Source organism: Colobus angolensis, unplaced genomic scaffold (genome assembly GCF_000951035.1).
Source record: "Colobus angolensis palliatus isolate OR3802 unplaced genomic scaffold, Cang.pa_1.0 Scaffold23, whole genome shotgun sequence".
NCBI lineage: Eukaryota > Metazoa > Chordata > Mammalia > Primates > Cercopithecidae > Colobus > Colobus angolensis.
This window is the reverse complement of record NW_012115488.1, coordinates 13254953-13274758: the sequence shown is the minus strand read 5'-3', so window position 1 is coordinate 13274758 and position 19806 is coordinate 13254953. Positions and strand designations below refer to the sequence as shown.

Genomic DNA, 19806 nt, shown 5'->3' with positions numbered 1-19806 from the left:
GGAGCCTACAGAGACAGGCAGGTTTCCTTGAGCTGCTGTGAGCTCCACCCAGTTGGAGCTTCCCAGCAGCTTTGTTTACCTACTTAAGCCTCAGTAATGGCGGACGCCCCTCCCCCAGCCTCACTGCTGCCTTGCGGTTAGATCACAGACTGCTGTGCTAGCAATGAGGGAGGCTCCGTGGCCATGGGACCCTCCTGGCCAGGTGTGGGATATAATCTCCTGGTGTGCCCATTTGCTTAAAGCGCAGTATTGGGGTGGGAGTTACCCGATTTTCCAGGTGTTGTGTGTCTCAGTTCCCCTGGCTAGGAAAATGGATTGCCTTCCCCCTTGCGCTTCCCAGGTGAGGTGATGCCTCGCCCTGCTTCAGCAGTCGCTGGTCAGGCTGCAGCAGCTGACCAGCACCGATTGTCCGGCACTCCCTAGTGAGATGACCCCAGTACCTCAGTTGAAAATGCAGAAATCACCGGTCTTCTATGTTGCTCGCGTTGGGTGTTGGAGACTGGAGCTGTTCCTATTCGGCCATCTTGCTCCGTCCTTCCAGCATTCTTATGTTGCCTTCCCTTTGATTCTGTTTCCCAGGGTTACCATTCTTAGTCACACTTTGTTTAATATTTTAGAATTTTTCTTATGCACATATAAGAATTCATATTTCTAACTTTTAAAAATGAGATTAAACTAGACATATTGTCATACAGTGTGCATTTTTGACTTAATATTTTGTTACCACCTTCAATTTCAGTGCAATTGGGTCTGATGTTCTTTTCAGCACCGCCATTATATTCTATAATATAGATGTTGCATAATTTATTTGTATATCACTAAGTATAAATTGATCTTAATAGACTGTTGACTTGCTAGATTTAGAAAAATATTAATTTTTCTTCACAAAAGCATTATATGCCCATTGTTATATAAACATATTAAATTCATGTGTGTATGTATGTATGTGTATATGTACATATTTAAAGTGTGTAATGTGAAAAGTATTAGGTCTTATTTGCCTTACCTACCCTTAACCCTACCATCCTAAAGTAATCCCTGTTAATAGTCTGGTGTGTGCTCTTACACACTTAAGCATATACTGTACATGTACAGTCTACAGATTCCTTTGCAGTTTTTTTAACTTATATCACAGATCACTTTTGTATCAATACATATAGAATGATCTGCATTATTCTTTTTACAGGCTGCAAACTGCAACATATGTATTATATGATTATATCATTATTCAGTCATTTAATTAAGCAACTCACATTTATAGACATTAGGATTTTTCCAGTTTCTTTTCTTTATATACTTGTGTGAGTATCTTTGAAAGTCTTATTCCTTGAAGTGATATTCCCGGACCAGAGAGTAAGCTAATTAAAATCTGGATACGTATACTCAAATTGCCCTGCAAAACAAATATACCTTTAACTACCAATATTCAGAAGCATGAATATCTAGATACATTCATTGAGCATGAATATGTAGATAGATTCATCAAGTCATTAATTATGATTTTTAAAATGGGTTGAAATCCCTGTGCTCACCTGACTCCTCTTGCATCATCTTCTCATTGCTGCAAAAAGAAGCCTGGATAAAAGGCATGGGAGTGAGGGATGGCCACGTAGTGCTCAATGTCCTGTAGCTATTAGGAGCTTTGGAGTCAGACAGACTTGTCTTTGCATTCCAGCTTTGCCACTAGGCAGTTATGTAACCTTGGATAGGTTGTTTTTTCTTCTAGGAGTGCCTAGTCATTTAATCTTGAATGGAGATGATAGTAATAAAACCTTCCTCATAGCATCTAAGCATTAATATGGCTATTATACATAGTATCTGGTGCAAACCAATTGCTTTGTTATTATCTTTATTTAAAACATATACATATATACAGACATACAGATACATTTATAATATTGTACTGACAGGTGACTTGCTGTCACATGTTAATGTGGTGTTCCCGAATATCAATATATAGCAAATGGCTGCATATTTTTTTATTTTTAAATCAAGGCACAATGAACACTTTGTTTTATCTTTAATGTGCCTCATATAATATTCCCTGAAAGTGCTACATTAATTTTTTTCCATTTAAAATAATAGTAATGAAAGAGCCGGGAGCAGTGGCTCACGCCTGTAATCCCAACACTTTCAGAGGCTGAGGCTGATGGATCGCCTGAGGTCAGGATTTCGAGACCAGCCTGGCCAACATAGGGAAACCCTGTCTCTCCTCAGAATACAAAAAATTAGCTGGGTGTGGTGGCGGGTGCCTGTAATCCCAGCTACTAGGGAGGCTGAAGCAGGGGAATTGCTTGAATCCAGGAGACGGAGGTTGCAGTGAGCCGAGATCGCACTATTGCATTACAAGAGTGAAAGTCTGTCTCAAAATAATAATAATAGTAATGAAATAAGATGAAATTAAAGTAATAAAGTATCCAGAGATCTCTTTTGTTTATCATGAAGATTCCAACAGTCACTATGTGTGAATGATTGCCAGATCCAGCTCCAGGACTGCTCTCGCCCTGGAGATTCATACTTCTAGAGCTAAATGCCTGCTTTTTTGGTCCCTTGGATATTCCACAGGCACTCCAAACACCACATGGATAAACCAGAGCTCCTCACCATTCCCCGGATCCCCCTCCTCTTCCCCAATCTAAGTTAATGTTGCTAATAATCACTCAACCAGAAACTATGACTAATTCTCCCCTTCTGCTCTGCTCCCCACCGTCAAAAGAATCACCAAGATTTTTAATTTTGCCTGACCACCTAAATATTTCCAAGTCTATCTCCTCCTCTCCATTTCTGCCATCAAGGCCTAATTTAGGGCTTTATTATCTCTCATTTGGACTTAATGTTAAAATAGTTTTGTTTTGTTTTTTCATTGCTTTCTCTACCCTTATTCTTGCTTTCCTCTAAGATATCTGCCAGGTACACTTTACTCCCCTATTTAAAGCTCTTCAGTGGCTCCTCATCACTGTCATCATAAAGCTGCAGACGCTAGGTTTAGGAAAGCAAGCCTTCCTTGACCTAGCACTTGCATTCTTTAGTCTCATCTCATGCCTCTCCCCACCTCATATTTTTTACTCTCCAGTAACACTGAGCTGACAGAAAGCTCTGCTCAGATGTGTGTGCCACCTCTTACTCTCTTCATCCCCTTCTTTGCCTAATTCCTGTTGATCCTTTATGACAGCTCATGTGTCATTTCTTCTAAGAAGCTTTCTCTGATCTAGAGTCCCTAATCCATTCTCCTACAGCATCTCCATATGTCTTTCTCAAAGCTTAGCATATTGTATTAACATATCTAATTAGGGATCTGTCTCCGCATATGGACTCTGAGCACCTCAAGGACAAGAATTACTTATTTTCTTCAGCACCTAATTCACTGCCTAATATATGACAGGAGTTCAATGAATATCTCTTTAACTGAACCATTTTCTTAAATCACTATTTGGAAGTTTAATAATCTGTATTGGTACTAGCCAGCCAAACAACTTATTGTTTATATTTAAATTATTTTTATTTAACTATTTAAAAAATATTATACTAAGATTAATGAGGATTCCAGAAAGTGTAAGGCCCTTGATCCTCCTCTCCCCCAGATTGGGAAATAAAATATGAATATATGAAAAATTGATGAAGTTATACAGACAAGCAGCTGCAGAGGTCCGAGAAGAAAGAGATTGCAGGAAGTAGGGGTTCCTTCTAACTTCTGCCCAGGGTGATCAAGATGAAATGGAACCATGTTGGTTGCAGGGTGGGCAGGAGCTAAAGAAGCAGAAAACAGGAATTGATGAACAACAGTGTTCACTTTCTGGTGCTTTCCTGCAATGCAGAGGGGAATGCTGGCTCAGAAATAGAATTTCAACATGAGGGATGTTCACAGAATGGAGAGTTTACTTAGAAGGCACCAAACAGAAAGAAAACCTGGGCCTCGTTTTTCAGGTTTTCTGGCTTCTTCCATCCTGTCACTCAATCCTGAGAGTTCCACATGATGTCTGATTCCGTAGTTCAGTCCCACTCTCCATCCCAGCTCCACCCTGGAGCAACTAATCATATTTCTTGTGAGGAAACTGCTTTACCATGAGCAATTTTTTCTGAAGTTTGAAATCAATTTAAAGCCTGATTTTATGTGGTGTCTTCAAGTGCCTTCAAATCTAGGAGGTTTAAAAAAAAAAAAGATGAACCCACAAAACAATATGGGGAGAAAAACCTTATAAGACCGTATTAAATTAATTACCAAGTGATTTATTATAAGACTTTAAATACATTAGGAATTCAGGGAAGGAAGATTTTAGCATAAAGAAGAGCAAGCTAGAAAAACTTCATGAAGATTTGGACTCGAGTTTGGCTGTGAGTAGACCTTGCAGAGGCAAAAGTAAAAGGGAAGAGCTTCGCTTGCAGTTCAGACAGTACCAGCAGTAGAGATTACAGTGACTTATTGGAGACAGTGAAGAAAACTGTGACTGGTGCATAGGAGCTATTCTATAAATAATTAATGAAGGCATTAGCCAGGACTCTGAACTTAGAAGTCACATCTTAGTTCTTCCATTTCTCATCTCTGCTTCTTATGCAGAAAAGGGAAGGGTGTTAATTAAAAGAAGAATGTTGTAGATTACACAATAGAAGAAAGAGCTAAATAATTAAACAACAATTACCCCTCTGGAAGAATGGGAACCAGAGGATTCTGGAGACCTGAGCAACAGGACCTTAGCCTTTGACTGTATTTTAGTCATCAATTGTTTTGGTTTCTCCCTATGTGATGACTTCACTCTGACCAGGTTCTCCACTCAGTGGGTACATGGCTCCTGGCAGTTTCTTGCTTATATCCTAACAGCTTCCCAGTACCTCAGTTTCGAGAGTTTCAGGGAAGGCTTCTGATTGGCCCAGGGATAAGCTTGTTATTAGAAGAGTGAAAGGAGTGCTGGGCATACAAAAACTATGTCAAATAAAAAGTGGACAACTGAATGAATGATATGATATGATATGATACCTAGCCTAAGAACAGATTACAAGAGTCTTGAAAACCAGTGTTTGATGTTTAAATTACACATGGTAGCTGTTAAAGTCTTTTGAGCAGAAAAATAACTTGATAACTTAATAGAAGTGTTTAAGAAATACAACTTGTCCAGTTATGTGTAAGATTACCTGAATGGGGAGAAGGATATAAACAAACCATCTAGAAGAATATTTCCCCCACCCCACTGCCTGTAAATCCTAGTGTGAATTTTAATGCGAGTTTATGCTGAGGTGAAGCCATAAACATTGAGAACAGGATGGCTAGGTGGGAATACAAAGCATTTAATAGGGAAGCAACAGAGCAATTGCTCAGAGTGTGGTTTCCAAATCCACAGCAGCATCACCCCGGAATAAGCTAGAAATGTGAACACTCAGGTTCCTCCCCTAACTCGCTGAATCATAAACAGTGGGAATGGGCCTGGCAATCTGTGTGTTAACAAGCTCACCAGGTGATTCTGATACATGCTGAAGTTTGATACCAACATAGCATCCTTTCAACCAATTAGGTGGATGTCCAAAAGTAATTGTGGTTTTTGCAATTAAAAGTTGACAGTATGGATTATAGAGCCATTCAAGTCTTGGCTCTGTGACTTATATTTTATATTTTATTCTTTTTTATTTTACTTTAGGGCTCTGTGACTTATGAACTTTGTGACCCTGAGCAATTTATTTAACTTTTACGTGTCTTAGAGGTAAATTGTAGTATTAGTGCTTTCCACCTATTTATGCTAATTCTCTAATATAATTCTCTAATATAAATTACATAATGCTATAATAAGCATTATATAATTTTTTTCTGCCATTAACATTGGTAGAACTTGGTGTTTGAAGGGAATATGCAAATGAAAGATGATTCTGGCTGAAGCATGCATTGGCTCTCATTGGTGACCAAAAATTGGCCATATTATTCCAAAATGAATCTCACAGATTGAAACTATTCATATAAATCACCTCCTGACCCCCATACTTTGTTCTTCATTTGATGTCATTGCTAGTTTTCTCAGAGTGGATTTACTTTGTCACTCACTGGTAAGTAACTTACTTTTTCTGACCTTCAGTTTCCTCAGTACGGTTTTAATGAAGATTGGAAACAACATATATAAAGTTCTTACCGTATAGTATGTGTTCAGTAAATGGTAACTATCAATTAGTGCCATGGCAAACCCTATTAATCTCAATAGGGAAGGCGCCATGTTCAAGAGGCCAAAGAAGAGACTCAGAGCTAGCAAATGAGACATGGGATTTTATCAGGGGCTCACACATAGGGGAGAGAGTCCGGTGGCAGTGGGCTGGACAGGAAAACTGCAGCGGCTTGCAAACACCATGCTATTTATGTAGCATTTTCATTTAATACTCTCCCCACTAATAACCTCCACCTGGAACTTCATTTAACCCAAAACTCAGGGCCTCAATCCCCTGTACAGCCTGGTCCATGTTCCATGGAACAGGCTGGGGACGTGGGTGTTTATCATAGCTAAAGAATAAATCTTTGGCTTGGCCACTCTGGATTCCCTAGCTCAGAACACACATTCAGGTTCATCTGTCACAGAGGGGCATTCAAAGGGTATGGGTACATTATTGCTATAAGGTGCATTTACCCTACCATTACTCTTATCTCCATTTCATCATCTCACCTCTCTTCTTTTTAACCAGTTTCTCCCTTTGTGTGTCAGTAATCTATGACTGTTCTCTCTTTTGCATTCTTTCTATTTGCTGAGGGCAGGGGTTGACAAACTTTTTACTTAAAAGATAAATAATAAGTATTTTAGGCTTTGCAGCCCACAAGGTAGGTCCCTGTTTCAGCTACTTCACTTTGCCATTTTAGCGCCAAGTAGCCAGAGATCAGCAGAGTGGTGTTTCAGTGATACTTTGTGGACACTGTAACTTGAATTTCATGTGATTTTCACATGTCATGAAACAGTCTCCTTTTGATTTTTGTCCATCCATTTACAAAGAGAAAAGCCATGTTGAGCTTACAAACTGCACCAAAAGAGGCTGTGGGCCAGATTTGCCCCATGAGCTGTCATGTGCCAACCTGTCTTGGAGGGGACTGCCTCTTCCCTAGCTTCTCACCACTTCCCTTTTTCTCCCTTCCCACCTACTCTTATCTTCCCTTCTTCATCACAACCCAGCCACCAATAACACTGAATCTAAAATGCAATCTAAGTGAATTTTTAAGTATTTGTGTTTATTAAACAAAGCTTTATGTGTTTATTATAATATAAAAATCAAATAAGTCTAAGATTTGTCTATATACTCAAAGAAAAACTAAGTTGCTTAATTTCACATGTATTTTCTATTGATGTTTTTCAATTGAAGTGTTCCCATGAAGCAAACCATAAATGAGCCCAGTATTAACCAGTTATATCAAAATCAGATGACAGTCAACTCCAGATATTTTCTGCAATTAGTTTCTTACCAACACTGAGTTTTTCTTATGTATCGAGTGTAATGTTTTTCTTTTTGCCTGAACTAAAATAGTTAAAGAGAAGGAAATTTATTTTCATGAGCCTCGGATGGCCACAGGAGCCGATGGTGACTGGTGAGGTATGGCCCTCCTTAGTCACCCCACTCTGCTTTCAGATCTGACTCTGTATCTGTCTCCTGTTGCTGCAGGTGATGTATGTCACATGGTGTCTTGTGCATGACAGGCACAAAGTAAATCTTTATTGAATTAGCAAGTGAAACCCACTTAAAGATGCTTTTTGTAGATCATAGGCCTTTTGAGGAAAAAGATAATGTCTACCACCAAGGGGCTGCAAAGTCACATTTGGAGTTGGAAGGCAATAGGACTTTACTTTTATGGCTGAATAACTATTGTTTAGGAGAGGAAGGCAGCTAAAAAGGTAAGTTTAACTATAAAATTTACAAAGTGCCATCACACCTGAGACACATCTTCTCTCCCTCTCAGGCCTACCCTACTCTTTTAGAATAATAAGCTCATGAGTACAGCTTTTCAGGTGGGCACTAGGGATTGCTATTTTCACCATGGCTATCTCTTTTCACATTCATGTTAACATATATTCATGGGCATTATAATTTTTCTACCTGATAAAAAAGTGTGAAGAGACTCTTTTCTTTATTTTTCAGTATAGAAGAGGAAAAATGTGCCATCTCTTTTGAAAGGCTGTGATTCAATTGGAAAGTATATTACAAAGCACACTCAGCAGGTGTCCTAACTGAAATCCATCTTTTTGATGATGGCATTATTTTTATTTGAGTGCTAAATTTTTAAAATTAATTTTTAACATGTTATATTAAGTGCTGATAACATAACTTCTCTGTCACAGCATATTCTTTTAAAAAATGAAATATCAATTCTCAGGTTCAACCTTAGGCTATAGTAAAAATGAATTGTTAACTGAGTTTTAAGTTTTTTCTACAGGTTAATTTTTAGTCATGATATGAGAAAGTAACACATATGATAAGAGATATAATTAACTGAACTGTTGCAAAATGTGAGACCAAGAAAGGGATACTAGGAAGATATTTTCATTAATAATGTACCATTAGCATATAGTACTTAAAATTTAAAACCCATTTTATTACACTAGAGATGTCTTTTTATTAGGATGTTCCCTCAAAGGGTCAGCATATCTAAGTATTTACAACTGGGAGTTAAACCAGCATAAAACAAAAGTCAGCTGAAAAATATTCAGAAATTTGCCCTGAATACAGTTCTCAGTTTTGGCTGAATTCAAATGTAAGCCATTCTTTGATTAGCATCTTCAACTAACAGTGACCTAAACTGGCCACATCAGGAGTTAGATACTCTCTCTCATGTTCTCAGTCAAAATAAATAAATAACAAGGATTGAATATAGGAGAGGGACAAGAGTATTATAACCTTGGGAAATGAGCAAGAAGTCAGATTTCTTGCTAATGTAATACTGACAGGTTTTGCCAGAGAAGAGGGAATGGAGTGTGAGAGAATTTTGTTATCACTGAGCAGTAAGTTTAGGTAACATCCAGTGGAGCCAGCATTGGCCTGGGAATCATAAAAGGGTAAGAATAGAAGCAGTGTCTTTTCAGTTTTTCTCATTGACCCAGAAGAATAGTTTCAGGGTGACTCTATCTTCACCCTTTTTAGCCACTTAGGTTTCTCTTGGTATGTGAAACAAAGGGATATTACTGTCTGGACCCCTCCAAAGGAAATAGAAAACCTCCCTGTCACGTGAGGCCTTTCAGTGGGTTGGGAGGATTTATTTCAAACCCAGTGGTTCTGTCTATACATCTACCTCTCTTTAGATCATGATTACTAATCCTATCAATGGGTGCAAATTTTAGTGCAACAACTAGAACAATCAGAGAAAGAAGGTATAAAAAATGCAGATATTGTATGCGCTAGCAATTCAGTCTCCTCTAATACATATTTTGTTTGTCATGTACCTCTATGGAAGCAGTTGCCACTTTGCACTAATCAGTGTATTTGTCTAAATTCCTGAAAGGGTGACACCATTAGTTACTTTTCAGTATATCTCATCACCTTACCCCAGGCCTATATTGTAATAGACTAAGAGAATTATCTGTATAAAAGTGTTAAGATATTTAATTTTATGAAATGGGAAGAGAGATGAATTTCAGAGGTAGAAGCTGGAAAGGACTTATTCTTGCAAAGGGAAGTAGAAACTTCTAGAAACTACAGGTCTTTTGAATGAGAGGGAGATTTATAGGGTCTATTTCTGATAAAGTCAGACCAGATCAAGGCAGAGGGCCTTACCCAGATGATCAGTAGAACTCTAAGGCCTGAGAACCTCTTGGAATTATATGCAAAACATCCTTCAATGCACATAGATGCATAGCTTATATTAGATTTTAAAAGAGATGATAATCACATGCACACACACAAACAAAACCAGTGTTTTTGAAGAACTGACACAGTAAAGATGCAATGGGAGGTCTTGGAGTGGGGCTGCTATTCAACTTTATGAATGTTAACCTTAGAGATGGTGCCAATTAAATAACAGTCAATATTTAAAGTAGTTTATAGTGAAATAGGTCTCTGATATGGTGTTTATCATTATTTCTCTCCAAAATATTTCCTGTTAAAATTGTCATATAGTAATTAATGTCAAACCTCATTTAGTATTTTACTAAAAGAAGCATGTTTACAGTGGAGAGGGAGAAAGTCAATTAAAATAAGTTAAAAGCAGTTGATTTTGTCTGTAACACTCACTAATGATACCCCAAATGTACCATTTTGAAACCACTCATCCATATAGGCACTCTGATGGATAATGGGAATGCAATCATGGGGAAAAAGGATCTCTGCCTATAAGGAGTTTAAAGTTCAAGAGATAACTTTCAAACTAACCATTATAATGTGACATGGTAAGTGCTGAAATGAAGGGCTGTGCAAGGTAAAATAGGAAGGAGCATGGAGAATAAGATCCTGACCTGGCTTGGGGTCTGAGGGCAGGCTTCTCAGAGGAGATGAGACTAAAATCTAACATTTGTTTAGCAAGTACTACCTCCCAAGAACAGTTCTAATGCGTTAACTTAGTTAAACCTCATATACCATTGAGACATAAAGAGACTAAGTAATTTGTCCAAAGTTGTATTGCTGGTAGGGACAGTGCCCAGGTTTGAAGCCAAGCCATCTGGCTGCAACTTCTGTATGTTAGCCCCTCCGCTATGCCACCTCTGTGCTTCAGGTAACGATGGTGTAAATAAACATATGATAAAATTGGTGGTGGGATAGGGACACCAGAAATGGGGAAAGACAGAGAGAAGAGGAGGAGTCCAACTTTTAGCTTCTAAGGTTAAATGTTTTCTAAATTTAAATTCAGATTCCCTCACATTCATGAGGCTCAGTTTCCTTAATAGTTCTTCCTCCATTCTCTCACCATTTAGAAGAGGGGTCCTGACACTTACCTGTGGGTTATCTGAATTTCCACATATTCAGCTTGTGTTGGGTTACATTTTCACTTAACCTCATAGATATTCATTTCATTCTTTTAATCATTTATTTACTCATTTACTCACTCAATTTATTTCAAAGTTTTATCTTGTCTATATTGGGTGGTACATATGGAAGCCTCCTCAAAAGACATGAGAAGAAATTCAGTTCTGCAAACTAAGGTGTCAATATTCCTTGTCGTAGTTTTACCCCAAATTCTTTTCTAGTCGTATAAATTTGCAAAATAAGTAAAAGTTATAACAATAATGCTTCAAGAAAAGGGGAAAATGTTTCAATTTCATCTTAGTGTACATGATAAAAACAATGCCTGCAGGTCCTCCACGATTTTCTAGCTACTAGTTAGGCTGACATGACAAAGAAGGCTCTTTACAAACTCAGGATCATGGTGTTTGCGTTCTGTTCTTCCCCCTGCTGTGGCTCCATGGAACCTCCATGGAACCAAGCATTTGAGGCAGCCCAGTGCTTCTGCAGTCCACTGCTATCCATTTAGTGGGCTCTGGAGTCCCACCTGCTCTCAGGAAGTGACTTGGGTCCTGGGAGAAGTACTGCTTATTATTTGTTCCTACGTGGTCCCTGCTGACTTCATATTATAATATTGTTTAAAAGTTTTGTTTACTGGAGCAAATATCTTCCATTTGGATTATGTCATAAATTTCATCTGGAATAGTAAGACTTTCACTAGCATTTGTGTGTCACTTCTTTTTATGTCACTTGTCTGGTGGCACTGAGAATACCTCTTCACTGAAAATGGATCCATTTACAGTCAATAATAGGGTGGCTAATGTTCGTTTTTCTTGGGAAAACTGAAATGTGCACCTTTTATCCTATTATACTAATCCTCCAGCTCCAGATTATCTGATTGTGTAGCTTCTCATTTTCTCTTGTATCTTACCACTATTATTAATAAGAATTCTGTTTCTAATAGCTTTGGAAAATAATATGTGTGCTTTCGGCCACTACCAGTATTTTTATGGTTTGCCTGATTTAGCTGGGCTTTGATTTTCGTTTCAAATGCTGCTTTGTTGCAGATCAAATGTGAGGAGCCCTAATGTCCCTCTAGACTTATTTTCAATGTCCTAAATTTTGCTAGAAGAGAATGGGGTTAATACTTGAACTAGGTATAACTAACATTTAACACCTTTAAGTGTATAATCTATAATCTATATTCTTTATGTGTGATATACCTATAGATATGTGTATGTGTATATATCTAGACACATATCTATAATACCCGTATATTTACAAATATATATAAACAGAGAAGACTTTTTTAAAAATGTAGGATAATAGTTTTGTAAATATCTGTGCACATTTTTATGGTGAAATTTCTTTTTCCTAAAGTATATTTTATTTTTTAACACACAAAAATCATATTTTAGAAAAAATTTTATCAATATACTTTATCAAGTTCCCAGCCCATCATTGTTTTTATAGCCTTTTGCACATGCTTTCTATTTTGAAAGTAATCTTCAAATTTATTTTGTCAAACAGAATACTATAAGGAATGTTTATAGAATACTGTAAATATTTATTTATTTATGAACTTAAAAACGTCTATAATTATCTGTTGTTTTAACGAATACATTTTAGGTTTTGGTATAAAATCTTACTTTGTTCTGGCCTGAACCTAACTATTTCTAGGATCCATGGGATTTCATTCATTTGGTTTTTTAGTCAGTGTTTTGAGTACCTGCTTTGTATGAGATTATGCTGGGTTCTGAGATACTATGTCAAATAAGCTGGATATAGTCTTTGGCCTCATGGAAATCATTTTACGTTTGTGATGACTATGTCTAAGGAACTTCTAATATTCTTTAGGTTTTTTTCCTAACAGCGGGTCTTCTTTTGCCCAGGGCAAATACGTAGGATATATTCTAGAAAATTTCCTACAGATGTTCCATACTTCTTCCAAAAATAAAAAAGTCATAAATTTCTTGACATGGAAAAAGTGGATAAAAACAATGCCTGCAGGTCCTCCATGATTTTCTAGCTACTAGTCAGGCTTACTTTTTTTATTTTTTTATTTTTATTTTTTCTTTGAGACAGAGTCTCTCTCTGTCACTCAGGCTGGAGTGCAATGGCATGATCTCAGCTCACTGCAACCTCTGCCTCCTGGGTTCAAGCGATTCCCATGCCTCAGCCTCCCAAGTAGCTGAGACTACAGGTGCACGCCACCACGCCTGGCTAATTTTTGTATCATTAGTGGAGACGGGGTTTCATCATGTTGGCCAGGCTGGTCTCAAACTCCTGACCTCAGGTGATCCACCCACCTCAGCCTGCGAAAGTGCTGGGATTACAGGCGTGAACCACCATGCCTAGTCAAAAAAGTGGAGTTTTTTTTTTGTCACCGATGTTTTATGCAATAGCAACTTTTTGGTTGACTTCTGAGACCCAAATCTAGGTTTTTTTGGTGCTTAGAGAGTGATTTTTAACCACAAGGATTTTGTTTTGTTTTGTTTTTTGAGACAGTCTCGCTCTATTGCCCAGGCTGGATGGAGAGCAGTAGTGTGATCTTGGCTCACTGCCAGCTCCACCTCCTGGGTTCACAACATTCTCCTGCCTCAACCTCCCAAGTAGCTGGGACTACAGGCGTCCGCCACCTCGCCCAGCTAATTTTTTGTATTTTTAGTAGAGACAGGGTTTTCATCGTGTTAACCAGGATGATCTCAATCTCCTGACCTCATGATCCACCCGCCTCGGCCTCCCAACCACAAGGGTTTTTATCTAAAGCTCATGAACCCCTCAGACAGGAGTCTCAAACTCTAGTGTGCAAAAAGCTCACTTGGGACACTTGCTCAAAAGTAGTATTTCTGGGCTTCGTCCCATAGAGATACTGATTCATTAATTCTGGAGAAGATCCAGAAATTTGCATTTTTAATGCTACAGAAGATCCTAAACCATACTGCCCTGTGAAAGCCAAAGATGGACTTCAGGTGGTTCTGTTTAGCCTTCACACTGTGACTACATGAATTGTATTCAATGAGAAGGTCTAGGAAGCTTTAGAAGACTTTCCTTAGTTTCTTAAAGGTGTCTGCAAAAATACTGTGATAATGCTAGTAGAAGCAGTGGTTTACAAGTGGAAGAGGGTACTGGTAAAATCATCCACACAACCAGCAGCAAGAACCCGCAGCGAAAGGTCTAACAATGAAAGGAAAATCTATAAAGCAGATACAAATACTCAAGTTGTAGAGGAATCCAGAGCAGTGTCCCCCACACAGCTGTTTTTGATAATATCTCAGAAGTGAGCAGATACGTGTTGATAAACTGGTGTCATTGGTCAAAAAGGTTTGAGAAACACTAAGTTTAGAAAGTTATTACTTTATTATGGAAGTAAATAGAGACTTTAATATGCTAATTAGCTTTGTGAATTACTTTATGAAGAATTTAGTATGTAGTATTTCCCAAGTTTTTTTGATCATAGAACCCTTTTCATATAATCTAAAATGAAAGCAATTTCAGAAATGCCCTTTAACAGAGGGACAAATAATAGTCCCTGAGTGTAGCATAAAAATAAATAACTCATTATAACTGTATCATGAAGAAAAATTTATATTGTTTTAAATACAGTAAATAATAAAGCAGAATATTTTATACTGCATTTTAGAAAAATTCTTATTAAAATTATATATAGAGAAAAAATCCTCAACTATCTACTTATTATTTATGTGGACTTACTCATCTAGTTGATGGTAAATGAAGTAAAGACTTTCTCTAAAATGAAAATTTAATTTTATCTTTATAATATTTTGGGGATTTAGGAGAAATGCGTATTTCCTAAGAATCATAGAGCTCATCATATAGCCAAACAATAGTTATGATGTCAGATATTTTACAGCAATGGTTGGCAGCATGCCAGACAGAGTTGCCTGTGTATAAACATGTATGTCCAAAACTTTGAAGCACGACAGTTCCATAGTGATTTAAATAAATAAATAAAGGCCAGGTTGACTTAGTGGGGGAAGGAGAACTCCTAGATTGATTGTATCCAAATAAAGTTTTCAGAAGGGCACAATGGCTCACGCCTGTAATCGCAGCACTTTGGGAGGCCGAGGAGGACCAGCCTGGGCAACATGGTGAAATCCCGTCTCTACTACAAACACAAAAATTAGCCGGGCATGGTGGCGGGCGCCTGTAATCCCAGCTACTCAGGAGGCTGAGGCAGGAGAATCGTTTGAACCTGGGAGGTAGAAGTTTCAGTGAGCCGAGATGGAGCCACTTTTTTTTCTTTTCCTTTTTTTCTGGAGACAGGGTCCCACTCTGTGGCCTGGGTTGAAGTGCAGTGGCGCAATCTCGGCTCACTGCAGCTCCACTTCCCGGACTCAGGTGATCCTTCCACCTCAGCCTCCTGAGTAGTTGGAACTATACAGGCTTGCGCCACTACGCCCAGCTAATTTTTGTTTGTTTGTTTGTTTTGGTATTTTTTGTAGAGATGAGGTTTGCCATGTTGCCTAGGCTGGCAGATAACGTTTTCTGGAGAGGTGACTTAAAGGGGAGAACAAAGAAATAATATTGAAAAGTGCGGAAAGGAGATTAATTTAGCAGAGGAGAAGGTCAAAGGAATTTCTGCTGGGAGAAACTCCTAATTTTGTTAACAATGAAGAGTTTAAGGGACAGAGAAACATGTGCTTAGGTAGATAGAAATCATGAGTTAAGGTGTGATGATTAGGACACTAGCCCTATGAGATACTGTGAGGTAAAATAAGTCAAATAAGTTTGGGAAATGCAACTTCGTCCTTTGTGTTTAATTTTGCTTTCATTGGCCTTTCACAAAATGAATTTATCACAGAATTATTTTCCCCATAAATTAAGAACCCATACAATACCCCTTGGGAGAACACTGAGCTGATAGTAATAGGAAATAAGGGCTACTAATTAATGGACCGCTACCATAATCATTGGTTCTTTGGGACAAAAAAAGATTAGATTTAGGTCATATATTTTATTCTGTCCTCTTACATTATTTAGTTATAAAGATTCACTGAATTGAAAGAAGATTTACCTTTCACTATTGTTATATTCCTGGAATACAAGATTCTTCTAAATCCAGGTCATGAAAGTAAGACCTCTTCATGTAGAATCCTCAGACCTTGCATAATTGTCAGCAAGTAGCAAGCACTCTCATATCATTTTGACTCTTAAAGATTCTTCTTCGGGTGCTTCTTTGCTTACTTTATAAACATTCACAAGTCTTCCAATTTGGAATTGAGCCAGATAAAGGCTTCTTAAATATGCTTAATTTCTAGTGAAGCTATTGAGCGGCCTTTCCTAATAAAGAATTAGGAAGGATTCTTAAAGCCTTTGAAAATTTAGTTTATAAACATTTTAGGTCCAAAAGGAAATTTAAGGTTTAGAAGTTTAAACTATACACCCATCTACATGAGAAAAGCTTAAGATAAGTCAAATAGACCAAATGGTACCAACTAAAGAAAGCATAATATATTTATTCTCTTTTCGTTTTGGGGCATAATATTTCTGGCAAAGCCTTACTTGTATATTCTGCCTATACATACTTGTATTCTCTAGTATGCCTATAGAAGAACAGTAGATGTGAGTTAGATTTTCATGTATATTGGGCTAATGTCAACTTAGAGATGAAACAGAGTTTTTGTATTTACTTGCAGATTTTTTAAAACCTCTTTACTGTTTCAGAACAGTACTACACTTTACAGTCTAAGTTGGTAGACAGCTCTTTCTCATATTACTGGCAAAGAGACCGTGACATTTTTGGTCCTCAGTGAAAGACTGTTATAGGACTACAAGTTTGATGCTAACATTTTAAAGTTTCACTGAAGTGAAGTGGATTAGCCATAAAATTGTTAAAGTTCTGGAATCTTCCTTCTACATCCACGTGATGAAGGTAATCTTTTTTTCCCATGGAATTGCCAGACCCTATACAGTTTTTGAATAGCACTTGTATTTTGTCTCCAAAGGCATTTTGTGCTAAGTTTGTAGGTTTACAAATTTTCCAATTTATAATTAAGCTTCAAGCTATTTCTTAAATATGTTTTAAGAAAAGGCATTAATAAAGAAAGGATTCTTTTAAATCCTTTAAAACTTGGTCAAAAAGACCATTCATTTAGTGATGTAATCTAAAATGAAAGCAACAAATTGGAGTTAAGAACATGAAATAAGCGAATTATTCTCCATACTCTTAGAGTATAAAGGGATTTTACTATCATGTTAAAATGATAGTATGACTTTACTAGTAGCATGATTATAAGAGGGCAGAAAAAAAAACCCTTTGAGTTGTATTATTCTTATGCAAATAATAGATATCACAATTATTTAGACAGAAGTTATTTTTAAACATGACTTTGTGAATTATGTACTCTAGATTCAATAGCTACCTTAATCTGCTTTTTTTTTAATGATGGGAGCAACACTTATAAGGTCTTAAAGACTGTATCTTTAATACAGTGTTTTGTAAAATGTTTATTTTAATTTCAGACTTACAAAAAGGTTGCCAGGATAATACAAAGAATTCCTTTACATTCAAATTTCCCAAATGTTAATATCTGACCACATTTCAACTTTTGCTTTCTCTCTTTCTCCTTCTTTGAAAAATTTTATTTTTTGTTGAACTGAAAATAGTCTGCAGACACTCTTATGTATTTCGGTGGGTATTTCCTAAAAACAAAGACATTCTGTTGCAAAACCACAATACAGCTATATAAATTGGGAAGTTTAAGTCATATAGTAATAGCATTGGATAGTAGACTTCAGTCAGATTTCACCAAATTATCCCAAGAATGTCTTTTATATCAAAATAAAATGCTGATTATGTATTAATTTCAGTTTTACTTAATGTCTATTTAGACTCCTTTAGACTAGGTCATTTCCTGGCTTTTGTACTTCCTCACATGGCACTTTTGAAAAGTGCAGACCAGTTATTTTGTAGACTGTCCCTCAATTTGGTTTTGTGTAATATTTCCTTGTCATTAGGTTTAAGTTATATGCCAGACTGAAAAAAAGAAAAAAAAGCAGAATGGCATAAGATGTGATTTTACAAGAAATCAAATTTCTATTTATAACTCTGAGAATCAATCTAATTATTTAATTGCTATATTTGCCTCAAACAGAATATTCATCTCCAGCTTCCCAGAAGAAAAGATACTCCTAGGAGATTTTATATGTATTTCTTAATGAACTAACTTTGTTTAATTATGGAGGAACTTGTTAGTTTTTAGATGGTTTATGAAATCACACAGATCGTTCTAATATTTACTAAGAAGATAAATAAAAGGTATGACAGTCTTGATCTTTTCTTTTCACAGTTACCCCTGAATGCCCACAGAAAGGAAGAAACTTCTCTCTCCCTTTAGACAAAGTCGAATTCTTATCACAGCTCATAAAATCCTTTATGAAACTGGAAAAAAGTGTTCAAGAATTGTTTGAAGAAATACTTTTATCACTCAAGATAACCAGAAATACTTCAGGTAATATCCTCTTTTGTTTAAATTTGTAAATCTATAATTTCTCTGTGTTTTTGCTTCCTGCTGCTTTGAATGAAAATGATTACTTGAAAAAAAAAAAAAACACGTGAAAGAATTCTTAATAAGCATTCAGTATAATGCACCCCATGCATTATATATAAAAATGCACACATTTTTATCCTTCGTGCTTGGCAAGTTTCTTAATTCTAACTGACAAAGCATCATACGTCACTTCTGGATGATTTTTAGCTAAAATTAGATCAAGTTTTCTTTTCAAAGAAACACAACTAGCATTTGGAAAGAATAAGCAGACTGGGTGGTCTAGTATCTTTTCTTTTGCTCCTAGCACCGAGATGATCTTGAGCAGAATATTTAGTCTTCTTAGACAAGAATTTTCTCATCTTCAAAATAATGATATAGGGCTACATTAATTTTCTCTTTGTTTTCTTTCAGGATTAGATGCTTCAGATTTCAATATATTATAATGTTATGTAGGGTTGTGAGAATTAAATGACAGTGAAAATAAAATACCTAAGGGAATGTCTAGTACATCATAAATGATCAATAAATGTGAGATGTTAAAATAGTAATTATAATTATGGAATATGTTGTTTTTAGTCTTAACAAAAATCCCTTTGAAAGAAGCCATGCCATGTGTACGGAATAATATTAACATTAAAGGTGAAATTCAAAGGCATAATGGTTGAGGTGTCTTCTCTGTTATCATATCTACATTTATAAAAATTTTCATTTTCCTCAGAATGAAATATACAAAGTTCTCCTTTACATGATGCCATATGCCATTCTAAGAAGTGTAAATATGTATATTTGCTGCATCTGCAAAAAAAAGTGAAGGAAGCAAGTGATTAACAATTAGTCTGAAAAATTTAATACCCAAAACCGATCTCTTGGTAAAATTATTTTCACTCAACATGTTTACTCTTGTATTCCTTTACTTGCTTTGTCCATGTAAATAATGTCAGAAAAGTTATAGGGTTGGAAATTTTGTTTTACATTAAGCATAGTTTACTGGCCTTCTTTGTTTCGGGTGAAATTTAGGTAACACTGTTATATTATAAAATAAATAACATAGATTACTTTTTCAAAGTTGGAGATAATTTGAAGAAAAAATAAAGATGGACTACAGATTTCTGAAGCCAACCCCCCCCCAAAAAAAACCAAGGGGAAAATAATAAAAATACAAGTCAGAAAATATGAGCATTAATTAAAATAGAGAATGAAAAAGTAGATTTCATTAGGAGAGAATGTGACCCTTAAAACATCTTTTAGATAGAGTTTGACTGTGAGGACAAACAGAGATCTGAATAGAGAAATATGATATCCTCATTATTGATTGACATATTGTTTCCTGGAACAGTTGACATTGGAGTTGGTACTCATCCACTATGCCTGGCTAAGATTTATCATCTGTCATCTATATCTCTAACAGATCTTT

General features: G+C 36.5%; 1 protein-coding gene across 1 annotated transcript in view; it reads left to right on the top strand.

Moving 5' to 3' along the window:
• KIAA0825 (KIAA0825 ortholog) overlaps positions 1–19806 on the top strand; it is a 504765-nt gene that overhangs the window by 114046 nt on the left and 370913 nt on the right. The window contains exon 7 of the mRNA XM_011944276.1: positions 18192–18353. Within this exon, the coding sequence (XP_011799666.1) occupies positions 18192–18353 (162 nt within the window). The remainder of the gene's footprint in view (positions 1–18191; positions 18354–19806) is intronic.